Source organism: Macaca nemestrina, chromosome 3 (assembly GCF_043159975.1).
Source record: "Macaca nemestrina isolate mMacNem1 chromosome 3, mMacNem.hap1, whole genome shotgun sequence".
Taxonomy (NCBI): Eukaryota; Metazoa; Chordata; class Mammalia; order Primates; family Cercopithecidae; genus Macaca; species Macaca nemestrina.
In genome coordinates this window covers 102,449,076-102,469,906 of record NC_092127.1, presented here as the reverse complement: position 1 = coordinate 102,469,906, position 20,831 = coordinate 102,449,076, and the positions used below count along the sequence as shown (strand labels likewise).

Sequence of the window (20,831 nt, the reverse complement as noted above, 5' to 3'; positions counted from 1 at the left end):
AGACCCTGTCTCTAATGATAGTAATAATAAAATTGGCCAGGCACGGTGGCTCATGCCTGTAATCCCAGCACTTTGGCAGGCTGAGGCGAGCGGATCACCTGAGGTCAGGAGTTCGAAACCAGCCTCAAAACATGGAGAAACCCCGTCTCTACAAAAAAAAAAATACAAAAATTAGCCAGGCATGGTGGCACATGCCTGTAATCCCAGCTACTTGGGAGGCTGAGACAGGAGAATCACTTGAACCCAGGAGGCAGAGGTTGCGGTGAGCCAAGATCACACCATTGCACTCCAGCCTGGGCAACAAGAGCGAAACTCTGTCTCAAATAAAAATAATTATTATAATTTCTAATTTTTTTCTGTGTGATCTAAGTTTCAGAATATTCCTTGTCTTAATATTTGGTAAATTAGTAGTAATGTGAATTAGCAAAGCTTGAAATTTTTTTTTTTTACACTTGAACGTTGCTTTGAGAGTTAAACAAGAAAAACATCAAACATTAATGGAAACATATTTAATCTGTTAAATTATACCATAATAGTCTATTTAATATATTTCATTTATTTTTCATTACCAATAACAAAATGTATTAGACTATTGTACCATATGATTCTATTATCTTCTCAGATCATGTGTATGCACATGTGTGTAAGTGTTAAGGAAACTCAGACCATCTTATTTCTACATATACTTTTATATCTGCAAAGATGATACATAATTCTTGTAGAGCCTTATTTGTTCAAAAGGTAATTACGTATTTGATACATCATTTTCAGATTTAGAAATTTTGTATTTGTTATAGGATGCACAAACAAAAGAAAAGCTTTTTTTTTTTTTTTTTTTTTTTTTTTGAGACGGAGTCTTGCTCTGTCGCCCAGGCTGGAGTGCAGTAGCCAGATCTCAGCTCACTGCAAGCTCCGCCTCCTGGGTTCACGCCATTCTCCTGACTCAGCCTCCTGAGTAGCTGGGACTACAGGCGCCCGCCACCTCGCCCGGCTAGTTTTTTGTATTTTTAGTAGAGACGGGGTTTCACCGTGTTAGCCAGGATGGTCTCGATCTCCTGACCTCGTGATCCGCCCGTCTCGGCCTCCCAAAGTGCTGGGATTACAAGCTTGAGCCACCACGCCCGGCAAGAAAAGCTTTTTTAAAAAAAAAAGTGCTTTGAATTGTTTGATATAGGACAATCCTGAAATCTTTTTAACCAGGGTTTTCAAAAGCATTTGCTCTCATGAAGAACCTACCCATTATTCCCCCAGAGGTTATTTTACAACCCAGTTAAACAAACACCTAAAAATGTTGGATTATTATGGAAATACACTACCTTAAATCTCCACTATTATATAGTAACTTGAAAGCAGCAATAAATTATGTTTGCTTTAGACTACAAGCATTAATCAAAAGGAATGTTAGAGGTTTAGAATGCAAAAGCACTAATTCTTACTAGTTATTTAGTTGAGTAACCTGCTGGTCTTATGCTTTCATTTTTCTAAAGGTGAGGTAATTTATGTTGCAAACAAGGCCAGGCGCGGTGGCTCACGCCTGTAATCCCAACACTTTGGGAGGCCAAGGCGGGCGGATCACAGGTCAGGAGATCAAGACCATCCTGGCTAACACGGTGAAACCCCGTCTCTACTAAAAATACAAAAATTAGCCGGGTGTGGTGGTACATGCCTGTAGTCCCAGCTACTCAGGATGCTGAGGCAGGAGAATCACTTGAACCCAGGAGGTGGAGGTTGCAGTGAGCCGAGATTGTGCCATTGCACTGCAGCCTGGGTGACAGAGCAAGACTCCATCTCAGAAAAAGCAAAAAAAAAAACAAAGATATGCAAGCAAACGTGCAGATTGGTAATAGGAAGATTTTAGCTACTATACAAATAAAAAATAATAGAAAATCATATAAATCCCATTTTTCTCATTTAATTCTCATGAGAGACAGGCTTCACAGATCCCTTTTATATGTGATAAATCAAGCAGAACTGTAAATATCATTAATGTACACATTTTATTGTACACATTTCTTTCTTAAAATATTTGTGTTTTAAAAGTTAAATGTTTTCTACAATTTTTGTGATCTTTAAATTTGGCAGCTGCTAATGGGTTTCAGTAATTATAGAATTAGAAGAGGTCTTAGAGCACATGTTATCCAAACATATTCTTGGGCTTGTGGAGATTTAATAACATACCCAAGATCACATAATGAGTTAATGATAGAGTTTTATTATTTCAGAGATTGTAGATTTTCATCATGGATTTTCAGAATATCAGTCTTAAGGATTTTCCACTACATGTGACTTAAAAAAAAAAAAAAAAAAGATGTATTCCCACATTCCTTGAGCTGATATAATAATTGGAAGAAACAAATTGCTAAATTTTAATTTTTTTCTTTGGGTGTGCAAGGAGGGTTGTTGAGTTAATAAGAAAGTTTTGTCCTCCAACCTCTGATACATAGCTTTTTCCTTAACCCATGCCCCATTCTCTTCAAAGGATCCTTTACCCAAATAATCTCCTCAGCATTTCTTCAGCTAACAACATCAACCAGCTAACTAGCACAGGAGACACCAGACCTTCAAATCATGAGATTTCTAAGTGGAAGGAATCTGGATACCATTTAAACCAAACATCTCATTTTCAGAGGTCCAGAGAAGTAGACTAGTTTGCCAAAGGAGATACATAATTCATAATTCATAACAGAGCTGTATTTTGAATCCAAGTCTCTAGAGCCCAATTATAGGATTCTTCCACTCTGCTGTCCTGATTTAGAGAAGAGACCAGAAACATGTCAGATACATGATTGAAAAGATGTTGTTACTGCCTGGGACATTGGACATTCAACTAACTGCCTACCAAGTACCTTAAGTCTCTCCTTAACAAAATTATATACTTTTTAATACAGCAAAACAAGATAGTGTTATGAAAGAAAGGCTAAAAATGAGGCACTTTTGGTTCTTCATTAAACCATACAGTGCAGGAGTTAAGCTGGAACTCCATTATGTCATCTATTGTAGTAGATAGTATTTTGGTGGGATTCTACTATTGTCGGATCTTTAAGGCAGCTAATCCTATGGCTGACCAGATAGACCATAAATTATCAAAAAGCAGTGATTGACATTAAGTGGTCTGATTTCTTTGGGAACAAAATGAGATAGGAACAAAGAAGATCTCAAGAAAGAAATTGTAGTTGATATTGAAAACGTATAAGTAGAAGATTATTACTGTGATTATTAAGTTAACAACTTTTCAGATAGTTCTCCACATATGTAAAGCAGTGCGAAAGGGGCAGGAAGAAACATAACTTAGTTTTCTCTTGTGAAAACTAGTTTTAAAATTTGATGTTGCTCTTTTTTACTTCATTCTTTTAATTCTACTTTTTTTCACCTCAGCACAGGACTATCTAATTCTCTTCTTTTTTCTCAGTATTTTATTTTCTACCTCTTCAACTCCATCCCAAGATCTGAGTAGTTGTTTGTTTTCTAATAAGAGTATCTGACAAATGTCTCTTTCTCTCTCTCTTGTAATGTGATTACCATACACGCCCTATCCATTGCTCTGTGGGTTGGCAGTAGATTCCTGATTATGAGAGATTGACTTGGAACCAGTACTGTGAGTATAGTATGAGCAGTACTCCCACACCCTGGGTGGGGATCATGAATAGCATTTGGCTTCCAACAGTTGCAACTCCTCTGCATTCTGCACAATACTAGAAAGGAAAGTATGAAGAACAGATACAACTAATTTCTACAAAAGTGGTTATGGTTAAGTGTTATTTGTTTAATGGGTTGTTAATCAACCTAGTTCACATCAAAATGAAATACTGTTTTCTTCCTTCTAGTAGTGTGATCTCTGGTCCTAGTCTAGTTTTGCTATCCTGTGACTGCCCTGTGAACACAGCTTAGACTCTGTGTTGTGCAACTAGAATATGTAAACACTCAAGTATGGGAACCCATTCTCATTTGAGGAACCTTAATGTTTCATTTTAGAAGACTGAATTTAAAAGTTTACATTCTTATAGTTACACTTAACAAAAGCAAAGGGATGAATTTATAAGTGTGTGAGTTCAAGTATTATATGTGGTACTTTTAGTATTTATAATTTCATGGAGAGTTATATATTTTTCCAAAACTTATTTTTCTTTTTTAAATTCCAAAACTAGTAAGGATGAACTATTTTAATTTTTACTACTTTACTGTATTTCTCTTTGAATAGCAAGAAAAAAATGATTATTATTTAAGTTACTCCATGAGCTAAAATAAATAATTTTAATATTCAGTTTCTATTTTATTTATATCAGTTCCACAGAAGTAAATGAGAAGCAGGGATTTTCTGTAATATTGGTCAAATATCACATGTATTTCAGGCATTAATGATTTAATTACTAGATTAAGAAAACTGAAGTATTAGATTATAAATGAGATGCAAATATATTTTGTGTCTCTGAATTATAATGTGGATAGAATCAATGTCTTAGAAAGAAAAGAAGTGTCCATTGTGTTTCTATGGCTGGATTTTAAAGAGATTTGTAATTTAGACCAGTATTGTCCAACAGAATTTCTTCAATGGAGGAAATATTCTATATTTGCACAGTCCAACTCAGTAGCTACTAGCTACATGTGACTATGGAGCACTTGCAATGTAGGTAGTGCAGCTGAGGAACTGAATATTTTATTTAAACTTACATAGTTACATGTGGCTAGTAGTCACCATATTGGACAGTGCATCTTTAGACTATTCCCATATGACATTAGGTCAGTATAAAATACCAACAATCAGTTGAGAAAAGACCGGTTTTAGAACCATTTGGGAGAAGATGAGCAATAAATCGTTATTTATTTTAAGAATACAACTGAGGCCGGGCGCGGTGGCTCAAGCCTGTAATCCCAGCACTTTGGGAGGCCGAGACGGGCGGATCACGAGGCCAGGAGATCGAGACCATCCTGGCTAACACGGTGAAACCCCGTCTCTACTAAAAAATACAAAAAAAAACCTAGCCGGGCGCGGTGGCAGGCGCCTGTAGTCCCAACTACTCGGGAGGCTGAGGCAGGAGAATGGCGTAAACCCGGGAGGCGGAGCTTGCAGTGAGCTGAGATCCGGCCACTGCACTCCAGCCTGGGCGGCAGAGCAAGACTCCGTCTCAAAAAAAAAAAAAAGAATACAACTGAGAATATATATTTACTTCTCTTCTTTTGGATTATCCAAGTGGAAAAATAAAATTACATTTTTAAATACTAGAGAAAATTGAAGGTCAAACCAATACAGACTTTCCAGTGTCTGTATTCATGATAACGTGAGATCAGAGTTCACAGAAATAATACGCTCCTTTATTGGAAATGAGAGACCTAATTTAAATCTACCCATAGCATGGTTCACATAGACCCAGTTTGGCTTTGACATGCACTCTAAGGACAGACTGATATGTCTTAAGAAAGATTGAAAATTGATCTTACTAACAATGGACATCATCACATTTTTTAAGACCCAGCAATTTTAAACTTAAGTGTTTCCTCATTTCATCGCAGTCCCCTTGTCTCTCCATTTGTCTCTCTGCCATGCAAGTTTGAATACGTTTATTCTCTGCTGTCAGCCATTTACCAATGTTCCATCACCTGAACAGGATAAAATTCTAGCTCCTTGGATCATCATACTTAATGTTCCCCATGATTATATCTCTCACATCATCTTTTAGCATTTCCCATATCACACCTCACACTATCATTCTCTCCCTTTCTCTGTCTCTCCCTCCCTCCCTTTTTCTTTCTCTCCTCCCCACTCCCTTCCTTCTTACTCTTTTACCCTCTTTTCCTCCCTCCCTCCTTGCCTCCCCAGCTCTGAATTTGTGTGTATGTAGAGAAAAGAAATACACACACACACACACACAAACACACACGTGTGTGGATGGATGGATGATTGATTGATTGATTGATTGATCTACCTACCTACTTACCTACCTACCTATTTATAGACCATTTTATATTTCCTTGCCTTTATTCACACAGCAATCTGCCTTAAGACTCAAAGCTTTCGGACATTGGTGTTTCAGGAATCTTTCTCTCACCTTCCCAGTTTAGGATGATGATGGGCTGTTTTTCTTTCAGGAACTTGTCTTTCCTCCTACAGACCTGGAAAATTTGGCCTGGTCTAATTCATAGCTGTATCCTTAGCATCTGCCACTACACCTGACATATAATAGGTACTCAGTAAGTGTTAATATAAACGGAGTGTTACAATGTGGCTATTAAAGTATTTTAATATATGCAGTGGTGCTATTTCAGATAATGGGTTACAACAATATTCTCTGGCAAGTTATACATATAGTGAGAAGAAATCATACCTCCTCTTCCTCTGTTTTGTCCAACTCTAAGAGTAAACTCACATACTTTTCACATATAACCTGAACAACCAACAGAGAATGTAATTGATTTCCTGTTGAACTCGGTACTCTTTGAAAGTTTTGAAAAGGACAATGAAGTCACAGTGAATTCTTGAAGATTCTGGAAGAATGATACAGTGAGCCTAGCCCACATCACAGCCCAGCTATGTGGCTACTGTATCACACAAGACCCCTAGAGAAGGAGGTGGAAACTGTTCATTCTTTTTGATATCCCTACTCTGCATATATTTTAGATCTATAGAGTGACTAACAGTTTATGGAGCATTTCTCCATACATCTTTCCTTCCTTACATACATTCACACTTGTCTGAGCTTTGTTCACCCAGGTTAAAAATTTTATTCATTATGTCTAGCTCTCAAGGGATTTAGAACATATTCTATTGATTGCAGTGTGGTGTAATATGGAATACAGTAGACTAGTAAACACATAAAAAAGACAGTCACTAATCTCCCAAAATTATTCTCCCATAAAGGAAGCATAGAAAATAACACTTAATGTATGAGTACATAATATTATTACTGTGTTTTTTGCTTTGTTTGGAAATTGAAATATTTTGTTAGGACCCAAATCCTTAAAAATGTGGGATTTTAAAAAATGTTTTATAGTTCTGCACTACAAAAGCAGTCATTTTATTTCTCTCCGAAACTTGTATCTGTAATTAGGGTCATGTATTAAAGGTAAAGAAATGTCAAGGTAAAAGTGGTTATTTAATTCTTGTTGCAATTGGCTGAGTCTCACTTTCTGCATATTACTTGTCTGAGCTTGAATATGTATCACTTGTAAATGGTGTTTCTAGATTACAATTTATGCTGGCTTAGATTCATTTTAATGTGAAAATTGTAGACTTGAATGTTTCATTTGAAATAGCTTTATATAATCCCAGAATATTATGCAGGTCTTCATAATCCAAGTCTGATCTCCTAAACATTTAAACTCTAGTGTACATGATCACATGCCACAACTTTGTATGATAAAAGTGCTAATTGTGTTAAGTGGTGGCAGAAATTGACACTCTTAGTTGTCAAGAACTTATGGCAAAACACACTTGCCTGTTGAAAAACTGCTTTTCATTGTTGCTGTATAAATGGCATCAATATAATAGGGTCACTGTGAATTTTGTTCAGAGGACAAGATTACAGGTAAAGGCTAGTAAAATATTTGTTAAGTTTTTATACCTCATATTCTGACAAAAAGTATACTTTTAATTATGGTAAAATAGTGCTAGAGATGAAAGGGTATCTTCTAATTTCAGAGTATATATGATTATAGAATCTGTATAACTAGACTGCTGTCCAAATCTCAATTCTTTGTTTTCTGTATTTTCTTGAGACAGGGTCTCGCTCTGTTTCCTAGGCTAGAGTGCAGTGGCATCGTCTTAGCTCACTGCAACCTCTGCCTCCTGGGCTCAAGCAATTCTCTTGCGTCAGCCTCCCAAGTAGCTAGGACTACAAGCATGTGCCACCATGCCTGCTTTTTTTTTTTTTTTTTTTTTTTTTTTTTTTTTTTTTTAGAGAGATGGAGTTTCACCATGTTGCCCAGGCTGGTCTCAAACTCCTGGGCTCGATCAGTCCACCTGCCTCAGCCTCCCAAAGTGCTGGGATTACAGGCATAACCCAACATGATGGCCCAAATCTTAATTCTTTAAGCCATTCTTCATTAGTCCTTATTCTTTTCATTCTTTCATGACTATTCTACAAAATGGTTTTGGAGAGAATATATTGATATAAGTTTTATGTGTTTGTGTACATTTATTTACACACACCCTATTTGGTACTTCTTTTTTGGGGACATCACATTTGGTGACATAAAACCTAGGCTGATTTTACCCTCCCATTTGCTCTTTTCTTATTAATATTTCTAACACTGTGATCTTTTGCTGAAACTTCATTTTCTGTAACTGAAAACTAAGTACTCATAGGAAGTCAAAAAGAAGGAAATTGTCTAGTAAAATAAGGAATAATTATGATTCTGAATGGACCCTAGTACACTAATTTTTACATTGTAGGCTTCATTTAGATATTTACTAGCTGAGAAAAGAAATTTGCAAACCAACAAATTAGATATTGAGACTAATTTCAACCCCACAAAAGGCAAATAAATTCAATTTGACAACTGTAATGGTGAAAGCTTAAAATTTTGCCATTACAGTTATAACATTGCAATGAAGGTGGCTACATGTGCATTTTATAAAATGTGTATTGGTTATTCTAATAGGTCCATTGCACATGATTCAAGAATTTTGGCATTCAGAAAACTTTGTAATATTCTGGCCAGGCGCGGTGGCTTACGCCTGTAATCCCAGCACTTTGGGAGGCCGAGGCGGGCGGATCATGAGGCCAGGAGATCAAGACCATCCTGGCAAACATGGTGAAACCCCATGTCTACTAAAATTACAAAAAAAAAAAAAAAGTAGCCGGGCGTGCTGGCGGGCGCCTGTAGTCCCAGCTACTCGGGAGGCTGAGGCAGGAGAACGGCATGAACCTGGGGGGCGGAGCTTGCGCCACTGCACTCCAGCCTGGGTGACAGAGCGAGACTCCGTGTCAAAAAAAAGAAATAAGAAAACTTTGTAATATTCTGTAAGTATGTAGAAGCATCCTTTTGGTTTAAAAAAATCATAATAATAACCTGATACTTTCTAGTTTAACTACCAGCCAGGTTTTGTTGGTACTGGGAAATGGGTACATGAAGATTCATCATACTCTTTATTTTTGTGTCTGTTTAGAAGTTTCCACATACACAATTTTTTGAAAATCACCCGATTAATACCACATTCCTGGGATCTGTACCAAATCTAAAGTGCTGGAATTATACACTCAAAAATAGAAAACATGTTTGTGTGTCTGAATCCTCTAAAAAGAAAAATAGTTAATAATGTTAGCATACCTCATTGATAATTAGATATTACCTCTCTTCAGCAGACCGGAACAGAAGAAGAAAACCACTTTTATCTGGTTAGTGCCTACTAGATACCTTTATGTGCAGGTCATCTCAGAGAACCAAGAAATGTTTCTGCTCAGATGACCTGTAAACATGGAAAATGTGCCTCTCCATATATACCACTGCAAGATTCTCTTGGTAAAGAATATGTAATTTTATAACAACACCTGAAAACGTTAAATTTATTATTCAGAAATTTTTCAAGACACACTTCAGAACATAAGCAGCTCACAAAAAAGATTCTTACTACTTCAGTTAACATAGATACACCCACCCCTACCTCAGTATTAGAAGAAAAAGAAAAAAGTCTTTCTACCCCTAATAGGCAAAGCAAGTTATCCTATTTGTGTTTTGGAGTACCAGTGCTCTATTATTATAAAACAGTAAAGTATCATAAGGTAATAACCTCCTCCCCGAAGGTATATTACTGAAAACATTTACAGACCAATAGTTCATCAAGGGAAAATGATTTATTATGTTTTTAAGAATGGTTAGTCAAAGTTGCGTTTATTTGTCTTACAGAAGGAACCCAGAGATTGAAAAAAGTGTATTAGTAGTGTCAGAGTAAACTGAAGAAAAAAGAAAATAAAACATAGGGTAGTAGTAAGGGTGAGGAAATATGGATATGTGAAACAATATGAGAACAATTATAAAGTACCACCAAAGAATGGAAATTCAGATTAAAATTTATTTATGATGTTACAGCCACTTTGCAAAAATAGTTGTGAAACAATAAATTCATTTATTACTTAATATGGGGTGTGAAATTGTAACAAGGTGTAACATCCAATTGACTAAAAGTTATTTACTCAGTTTATTGAATAGGTTTATTGTGACTTCTACTTTTCTCTGTAAGATATTAAAACCATACTGCCTGTTTAGATTTGGTTCTTATCCATGGCCTTATTGGTCTTACTGTCCTGTGTGTTGCAATTCCAGGTTTGCAGTTTGGTTAAGTTTTTTTGGAAAATTTCCTTAAAAATTTAGCATGAGGATTCTGTAACAATAAAACAAATGTACTTTGGTGTTCCTTGAAAATAGCAGTTCTTCCTAAGTAAAAATATAACTTGTATATAATGTACCATATTCATTCAATTTAAATTAGTATTAAATAAAATTATTGTTTTCCATCTTCTATAGTCCTTTCAGATTACATTCATAGTAAGCCAGAGGATTATTTTAAATTGTTTAGTTTACCATAAGACTTTCCTGTGATAGGATGCAATCATTTAGGAAAAAAAGTACTGGTAAATACCTTGATTTTTCAGTTTTAAAACTCAATTGTTGTATTATTGATATTTCTGTTCACCATACCCAAAGCTAGACAAAGTCAAGTATGCAATATTACTCCTAGTTCTCCAAGTAAACATTATCCTAGAAGCAGTGCAGAACTTTCTCTCCATGGAGTCTGTGGCCAGTCATCTATACTTCTCGCATTTATTTAAAGCTTTGTCTCAACATGACTTATCCTTTCTGGGGCATAACCTCTCAATTTCCAGTTCATCATCCCTATTCTGGTTCCACAAACCTGGTTTCTGTGGTACCATTTAACTATTTCATTTTTTCTTCTTTTTCTGTTAAGAATGTCTATTAAACACCTTTTAACATAAGGAATAATTTCATCATGTGAATGAAGACTGTCCTCAGGTTTGCAGACTAGCAAAAAACAATTCCGCACCAACCTTGATTCTCTACTGCCGTGCACTTCGTGTCACTCCCCAGTTTTAGCTACTTCCCAAGGTCTCTTTTCTTCAGTGTCCAAAAAAAAAAAAGACACAAGAAAATTCTGATTGGTTCCACTAAAACTTAGATATTCTAGCCTATCCTACATCTTCATGGCTACATGAAAGCTTTCATGTACGTTTTGCTGACTTTCATCAACATTGTTCACAGCAGAATTTCTTTAATCTTCTCAAGCTTCAGCCAAACAGGCTCCCAAGAGGTGATTGACTTTTTATTTCCAGGCAACTTTCTGACATGAACATCCTCGGATTGCCTCTGTATTTTCACCTTTTCCCTTGTCTGTTTGTTACTTCTTTTAAGAAGGAAAGATTTTTCCTCCTTGCCAGTCTACTCATCCCACATGTGTTCTTTTTTCCATCTCCTGTTTTCTTCAACACATTTTTTATCAGTTTTTCCCACTACCATTTGCAACTTCAGTCTCTCCCACTCAACGGGCCTGTTATCCACCACCTGAAATCAAGCACAGACATTCATTCCTCTGTGCAAAAAAAAAAAAAAAAAAAAAAAAAAAAAAACTCTCTATTTTTTTAAATCTTTTTTTCTTTCCCAAATGCTCAAAAATTCTTGAAAGAATACTGTGTACTCATTTTCTCAAATTCTTACCATCTAGTTATTCTTTAACTCTCTCTGATTTGGCCTCTGACCTATTCATGCAATGAAAATAGTTCTCCTAAAAATCACCAGTGACCTTTATGTACCACTTATATACATTTATTCTCTCAGAAAATATTAATTTTGTGCTTGCTATGTACCAGGTACTTGCTAGATTGCACCACTGCACTCCAGCCTAGGCAACAAAGTAAGACCCTGTCTCTAAAGAATAAAATAAATCTAGTTGAGGACCAGCTTATAAAAGGCTTTGAATACCAAGCTAAGAAGTTTTTAAACTGTATGTTGAAGACTCTAGTTTCAAGGATTTTAAGAAATATAATAGCTCAGGTTTTCATTTCTGGGAAGTTTACTTTCTGTAATGTGAATTATACAAAGGAGCAAAACTGCAGAAAGGGGATTTAGGAGACAGGTAGTAGTTCAGGAGTGACATGAATAGTGCTCAATGATACAAACAGTGGGGCTGAAGGAGAGGGGATGGTTCAGAAATACTTAGAAGGTAGGATTTAGATTTTAGTCCACATTTGCCCCTGGGCCCGGCCCCCTTGTACAGTGCACACTCTGTACAAACCTACGCAGTAACCCCTTCCAAATGCTTATCTTATTCTGGTGGAACTAAGCATTCTGTGTCAAATTAAGTATTGGGTTATTTATCTTCCACATTTCAAATTCTTTGAGATTGTTTTGTCTTTGGAGTGTCTATTCCTCATAGAATCTAACAGAATTACACATAGTAAACATTCAAAAACTGTAATAATGATGCTTACATAGTATCCGCTCTAAAAGCTTTGCATATGTTAATTCAGTTAATTCTCACAGTCTTATGAGATGTGCACTATTATTATACCCCGTTTCTGGCTGAATTAAAAGAAGAGTCATGGGGAGGTTAAATTACTTTTCTAAGGTCACACACTAGAAAGTGGTGGAACTGAGATTCAAACTGAGGCAGTCTGACTCCAGAGTCCACGCTCATAACCAACTCAAAAATTGGAACTCATTATTTGAATACACTCCAGCGATTGGTAAATTTAAAGCAATGTATAAAATGTTTTAGTCCCACAAGATTAAAAGTAATATTTTGATTTATGTGGAATAGCTAATGAGTTTGTTTTCTAATCTGTGTGTTTTCATCCTTTTAGAACCAGTTCGAAGATACAAAACTTACCATGGTGATGTCTTTAGCACCTCCAGTGAAAGTCCATCTGTTATTTCCTCTGAATCAGATTTCAGACAAGGTAGGAGGCATCTGAAACAAGCAAACTGTTTGTAAGAAACCATGATTATTATTATTTTCAATAGTGTTGAAATATTAATATAAATTGTCAGAAAGAATAATACTGTCTAAAATTGCAAAATTGAAAAAACACTGCTGGTTGCTTAATAGTAGTATAAGAACTAGATAGCAGTTTCATCAAATAATGATGTAGTCCTTTTCATTACAGAGATAATAATTCATTGTCTTTAAAAGTAACATGATTTACCTCAAAAGAGTTTAATAACATTATGTCATTAATTTTGTTCTGTGAATTTGATTTGTACAACTCTGTCTGCTAAGTGTTTGAGTTTTAAATAAAATTACTCTCATGTTTGTATCACCTGTGCCATTATTTCTTTTTCATTCATAATTAGTGAAAAGAAGTGAAGCCTCAAAGAGGTTTGAATCCAGCAGTGGTCTCCCAGAGGTAGATGAAACCTTAAGTCAAAGCCAGTCACAGAGACCAAGGTATGTCATGAAAAAGTAGTGATGATACATTTCCAGTGACCAGTGTTTGTTTTTTATTTGAATTAAATAAAAAAAATTTTTTTTTTTTTGAGACGGAGTCTTGCTCTGTCACATAAGCTGGAGTGCAGTGGCGCAATCTCGGCTCACTGCAACCTCCATCTCCCAGGTTCAAGCAATTCTCCTGCCCCAGTCTCCCAAGTAGCTGGGATTACACATATGCGCCACTGCGCCTGGCTAGTTTTTGAATTTTTAGTAGAGATGGGGTTTCACCATATTGGCAAGGCTGGTCTCAAACTCCTGACCTCAAATGATCCACCTGCCTCAGCCTCCCAAAGTGCTGGGATTACAGGCGTGAATCAACTATAATTTTTTTATTATTATCCTTCTCCCTTTATTTTTTGTATTTTCCTTTTCTCTTCCTTTCCCTTAGCTCTCTTTGTTTTTGTAAAAGTTCTCAGAAATTCATCAATTATATGAAAGACAGAGTATTGGAATCTTTTAAAATCATGATGATTTGCTCTAATTATTTATAGTTGTGCTTAATTTTTTAAATTATCAGTATGAATATAAAATAACAGGAAGTTGAAGGCATGGGATTAAAAATCTGTGAGAAGATAGTAAACCTTGATTTCTAAGAGAATAATACCTGTCTTGAAAGGTTGGAATAGGCTCAGCCAGCAAGCTTTCAGTGAGTATTTATTTATTGAATGAATAGTGAGCAGGTTACCACTAAGTAACCTATTATGTAAAAAGTTAATTATTCACTGTATCTTTCCTGGCTTAAAAGAGGTTATGCGGTATTTTTTTTAAAGCGTGATTTAGGCTATTTAGAGTTCATTTTCATAGTGACGTACTTAGTGAATTTCTTATAAGGTGTCAGTATTATGTTTGTGCTCCGCTTAGGATGGTGGTATTATAGCTGTGTGTTGATTTATGTTGTTTAAACTGAAAGGTGTCAAGTCAGCAGTGATGTGTGTCTTTCTCGTGTATGCCCAGGTCCCTTATGTGAACAAAAGATGTAGTTAATGCTAAGCATTAATTTCAAATTTGTAATATATTAGAGAACCAGAAGTTGCTTCAGAATTTACTTCTAAAATGTGGGAATCCTTTCTAATTCTGAATTTCAGTTTGTTTAATTCAGGTGCCACCAAATAGAAAAGAATCACTTGGAAATAAACAGAAACTTGCCCCTTAGATAATTAATTCTGCCAGACACTGTTTCACACTTGTAAACTATTAATAGGTCAGGTAACCCTAACCATGTGATTAAAACAGACTATTCACAGTTCAGAGTCTACATAATTAAATACTTTACACTAAAATTATTCTTTAGTTAATGGTCCACTTTTTTTTTATTTTTTTGAGATGGAGTCTCACTTTGCTGCCCAGATGGAATGTAGTGGCGCTATCTCGGCTCACTGCAACCTCTGCCTCCCAGGTTCAAGTAATTCTCCTGCCTCAGCCTCCCAAGTAGCTAGGATTGCAGGAGCCTGCCACCACGCCCAGCTAACTTTTGTATTTTTAGTAGAGATGGGGTTTCACCATTTTGGCCAGGCTGGTCTTGAACTCCTCACCTCAAGTTCTCCACCCACCTCAGCCTCCCAAAGTGCTGGGATTACAGGTGGGAGCCACTGCGCCTGGGCTAATGGTCCACTTTTAATTAAAGTTGTTTCTTTTGTTTCTTGTACTTTTTAAAATAGTCTAATTTTTTTTCTTTGAGGAAAACTCCGGTAAGTATTCATTTACGTAAAGCAATCTATATTTGCATAATAGCATTTTATATTACTGTGTCCTTGTGATGACCCCATTTTGATAATTTTGGACAAAGAGGTAGGAGACAAAGATCTATGCTTTATGTTACACAGTTTTCTTTTTCTTTTTATTTTTTAATATTTATTTTCGGTTTGGGGGTACATGTGAAGGTTTGTTATATAAACACTTGTCACGGGGGTTTGTGTACATACTATTTTGTCAAGTAGGTATTAAGCCCAGTACCCAACAGTTATCTTTTCTGTTCCTCTCCCTCCTCCCACTCTCCCTGCTCAATTAGACCCCAGTATCTGTTGTTTCCTTCTTTGTGTTCAGAAGTTCTTGTCATTTAGCTCCAACTTATAAGTGAGAACATGTGGTATTTGGTTTTCTGTTCCTGCATTAGTTTGCTAAGGATAATAGCCTCCAGCTCTATCCATGTTCCCACAAAAGACATGATCTCATTCTTTTTCATGGCTGGATAGTATTCCATTGTGCATATGTACCACATTTTCTTCATACAATCTGTCATTCATGAACATTTAGAACATTTAGGTTGATTCCCTGTCTTTGCTATTGTAAATAGTGCTGCAGTGAACATTCGTGTGTATGTGTCTTTATGGTAGAATGATTTATATTCCTATGGGTATATACCCAGTAATGGGATTGCTGAGTCTGATGGTCATTCTGCTTTTAGCTTTGAGGTATCTCCATATCGTTTTCCACAATGGTTGAACTAATTTACACTCCCAACACTGTGTAAGTGTTCCCTTTTCTCTGCAACCTCACCAGCATATATTATTTTTTGACTTTTTAGTAATAGCCATTCTGATTGGTGTGAGATGGTATCTCATTGTGGTTCTGATTTGCATTTCTGTAATGATCAGTGATATGAAGCTTTGTTCAGTGCTTGTAGGCTGCACATATTTTGAGGGTGTCTTTTCATGTGCTTTGCCCACTTTTTAATGGAGTTGTTTGTTTTTCTTTTGTAAATTTAAGTTCCCTATAGATGCTGGCTATTAGACCTTTATCAGATGCATAGTTTGCAAATATTTTCTCCCATTTTGTAGGTTGTCTGTTTACTCTGTTTTTCTAATGAAGCAAAAGCATGTGGGAATAACAACAATAAGAAACCAATATTGAATTGCACAAAGCTCAGTGTTGAATTGAGGGAGAATGTGTTTTAGAAGTGACTTTTCTCTATGCATCTAATTTGGAACCTATAAATAGTTACTATTATGCCCACTTTAGCCAATTGAAAACTCTTGCTTTTAATATAAACAATAGAAATAGAGATAACACCTGAAGAAGCATTGGGATATGTGTTAACAATTGATTTATAGCCAATTTGGTTTGGGTTTTTAAATTTTAAAACATACTCATTGAAGCAAAATTAAATCATTTTGGGAGCCTTATGTTAATTTTCTTGATAAGGAACCTCAAAAGTGTCAAGGTTATGAGAGAATCTTAATTTTGATTGTTTCCATATTTTATTTAAGGAAACATTAAGGCCACCGTATTTGTCAAATCTATGTTTAAGGGGTAAACTATATTTTTTTTTCATACTTTATGGGAAGAAAAAGCCCATGTGGTGTTCATAGCATCTGAGATAGATATAGGTTTAGGTGAAAGAAAAATGTTTCAGGAAATAGATTGTTAGCTGTATGTATGTATTGTCTAATGTTACGTTGCTAAACTCTATTTCTTTTTACTAGTTCCATCTTTTTTCTGCCCACTTAAATACACATTAGCTTGAAATACTGTCCAAATTCCTATTCACTTGCAGAATACACTCTGATAATATCCTTAACATGCTGGTACGTAGTCAGGAGTCCTATTTTCTTCTTTAGGTCACACATTTGTAAAATGTATAAATAGTGCTGTATTTGTACATGTTGCATGCTTCTTTACAAAAGTTTCCATTCCCTTTAGCTGGAATAAAATGGCAAAACAGATCCAGAGAGTGCTATTGATTTGTATTGTAGTGGGGTGGGGGGAGATTAACAGGAAATTATGAGTCAGATGCAGCAGAATGAGTAATTTTTTTATTCTGAGCTATCAAAAGTGTCTTTCAGTGACCAAAAAGGGCATTCAAAGTGGTTTCCAAAGAGAATTTCTAAGCCTTTTTATATATTAGCTTTTGAAGTAAGTTTATACATAGTACGTTCCCACTGCCTCTGTGCCTCTCTGCTTGTTGAGGTAACCTTTGTTTCCACTCCAAACAGAGTTGTTTTTGTTTTTGACTTTTGTCTCAAACTTTTCAGTTTTTATAGAAGTTTTGGTTAGATATCATATTTGGAGAGATAACAGTGATAATTATTTTTGCTACCTTTTAGTAGCTCTGATGTGAAATAATTTTAGCTAGAAGACTGTAATATTTTATGAAAATAACAGGTTTGAGTGTAAATGTGTGCATTCAAGGTCTTATTATTATCTTTGACCCTCCCCTTAAGTGAGAGTGAGCCATAAAATTACATTCAGTTATTGACTTTACAAGTAATCATTGAGCACCTGCCATGTACTAGGTGCTTTTAGATACTGGAGATAGAGTTGTGAACAACACAGAAAGTCCCTTGAGGGAAATGAGAGATAGCCAATAACTATGAAAAAGCAAGTAAATAATAATACTGCCATATAATGATGGTGCCTTGAAGAAAGATAAAGCTACCTAAGGGAATAGGGAGAGCAGGGAGTAATGTCCAAATTCTGTTTTATATAGGTAGTATGATCAGAGTTTCATTACTACAACAAGAGACTCCTAACACCCAAGAGACTTCAAGGGTTTTAGGAGCTCATTGTCAAGAACTGGGGACAAAGATCAAATACATATTTCCTTCCCTTCCCCCTCCCCCATCCCCCCTTTCCCCTCTCTCTCCTCCTTCCCCTCCCCCTCTCAGTCTCCTCTCCTCTCCTTTCTTCTGTCACCCAGGGTGGAGTGCAGTAGTACCATCCCAGCTCACTGCAGTCTCAACCCCCTCCCCCCCAGGCTCAATCAATTCTACGCCTCAGCCTCCTGAGTAGCCAGGACTATGGGTGTGTGCCACCTTGGCCAGCTAATTTTTTGTATTTTTTGTAGAGACAGGGTTTCACCATGTTGCCCAGGCTAGTCTCGAACTCCTGGACTGAAGTGATCCAACCGCCTCACCTCCCAAAGTGCTGGGATTACAGGCATGAGCCACCATGCCCAGCCTATATATTTCTTCATACTATACTATGTAATGCAAAGATTCTTCTGAGATGGGAAAATAAAATTTGTTTAAGCTCTTGCAACCTTGCTTAAAATGAAGTTTGCTTGATTAGCCTTAAAACAATTGTTTTCCTCCCAATCCTCACCTGTCTCCTCTTTTCTATATAGCAGACAATATGAAACACCCTTTGAAGGCAACTTAATTAATCAAGAGATCATGCTAAAACGGCAAGAAGAAGAACTGATGCAGCTGCAAGCCAAAATGGCCCTTAGGCAGTCTCGGTTGAGCTTATATCCGGGAGACACAATCAAAGCGTCCATGCTTGACATCACCAGGGATCCATTAAGAGAAATTGCCCTAGAAACGGCCATGACCCAAAGAAAACTGAGGGTAAGTTGATTCTCAGGTCACTACACATCTAAACCTGCTCTCACAGGGAACTCTTGGGCAAAGTACTTTTAAAAATTGCTATAGGTATCCATCTAAAGGTACCTGTAGATGAAACTGAAATCCCATATTCATTTCCACTGGGATTAAATATCTTTTGGTTGATATTAAAATAAACATTTAGCTATTTTCATTATTTTATTTAAAAAATAACTTAGATGAATTTAGAGTGTCCTAACTATATACTTTAAAAGTATATTCGTAATCCTTAAAGTTAACTGGCTGTATTTGGTATTGTGGGAGATTATTTTTTAATATTAAGAAATTTATTATTCCATATGTTGAGAAGATCAGACATGGAAAGTTCAAGATTAGTTCCAAAGTTCAAGAATGTTATCAAGTGCATTTCATCTTGCTGCTCCATCATTCTCAGAATTTTAGTAATAATTGACTTTATAGTTAAAAGAAGACTCCATTAGCTCCAGACATCATATCCTCACATTTACAGTATCCAAAGACAGGAAGGAACAAGTCTGTGTGTTGTATCATGTGGAAGGATATTTTTATGTGTCTGTTCTTCTAGTTGGTATATTTTTCTTTCAACCTGATTTTAAATATATTTTTATAAACATAAAATCAAAATGAACGGTTCTTTTCTCATGTAAACTATCTTAAACATTTTACAACTTCTATATTATTGTTAGTGTTATAAAATACTTTATTACGTGACTTTACTGTGTACTATAATTTCTTTAGTGAGTTCCAATTATTGGACATTTTAAATGTTTCTAATTTGCTGTTGAAAGTAATGCTCTAAAGCAGGGCTCCACAAGTCAGCATTGGTCCATGGCCTGGTCACAGCAGGAGGTGAGCAAGGAGCTAGCATTGCCACCTGAGCTCTACCTCCTTCAGATCAGCGTCAACGTTAGATTCTCATAGGAGCATGAGCCCTGTTGTGAACTGCGTTACATGTTCCTTATGAGAATCTAATGCCTGATGATCTGAGGTGGAACACTTTCCTCCCAAAACCATCCACTCCTACCTATCCGTGGAAAAATTTTCTTCCACAAAACCCTTTCCTGGTGCCAAAAAGATTGGGGACAGATGCTTTAATGAACATCCCTGTAGCTAACTCATTGCAGATAACTTTCTCCAAGTAAAATAGCCTAGTCAAAGGCAGACACCGTTTAAGACATTTGATACATATTGTCAAATTACCCTTCCAAAAGTTTGTGCCAGTTTTTTCTTCCTATGATCATGCCTGTTTCTTCATATTCTTACCTATTCTGGATATTATCATTCTTTTTTACTATCACCAACTTGAAAGGTGAAGCAATATTTTATTTGTAATGTTAGTTTAAAATAATTCTTCAAAAGCAAAATAAATAATAGTAAACCTGGTAAAATCTAGAATGATTTTTTCTTTTTAGTTCTGCACTAAGAAATTATATTACCCTATACTATTTTCATTTTCTGTTCTTTGCTTCAGAGAATTATCTTAAAAGCACATTTGTATGCTCTGAAGTTAATAGAATTCAAATTTCCTTAAGAAAGGAAAAAAAATTTCCTTAGAGAAATTTTTTCTCTAAGGAGAAAAAACTGTTGTGTGGTGAAAATTGCATTGAACTACAAATTGGAAGACATGTATTCTATTCCTTATGATGCTGTTACATGACTTTATGTAAATTTTAAAACCTCTTTATTCCTCATTGTGCTAATTTTTAAAATGTGGAATTGGATTGTAGTTTACAAAACACTACCCAATTTTTGAAGTTTTTAGATTCCAATAAAATGTAACTGAACATATTTCAGGCAAAAGGAAGAAATTCAATAAGGCTTCATCAATTTATTACCAATATCTACATCAAAACTAAGTAATAGGTAGGATGTCATACAATATAGTATGGGCTTCCAATATAATTCAGTGAGCAGCACAAACGGCACATACATATACACCCCTTTTTCCTAAACCTTAGTTTTAGATAGCTAAGCTAGACTTTGGTTCATTCACAATTCATAAATTATAGATCGTACCTTTATAGCATGCCACTGTTATATGTCATTTTGCTAAAATCCTGTTTCCTTTCTTAGGCAGTCAATTTCTAGCTATTTCA

General features: G+C 35.8%; 1 protein-coding gene across 10 annotated transcripts in view; it reads left to right on the top strand.

Annotated features, from left to right (window-relative positions):
• The window catches only part of LOC105479667 (protein tyrosine phosphatase non-receptor type 13), a 225,357-nt gene that overhangs the window by 104,551 nt on the left and 99,975 nt on the right, over positions 1–20,831 (top strand). For all 10 annotated transcript variants that reach the window (XM_011737771.2, XM_011737770.2, XM_011737769.2 and 7 more), the window contains 3 exons: positions 12,810–12,905; positions 13,300–13,393; positions 18,498–18,720. In XM_011737771.2, coding sequence (XP_011736073.2) covers positions 12,810–12,905; positions 13,300–13,393; positions 18,498–18,720 — 413 coding nt within the window. The remainder of the gene's footprint in view (positions 1–12,809; positions 12,906–13,299; positions 13,394–18,497; positions 18,721–20,831) is intronic.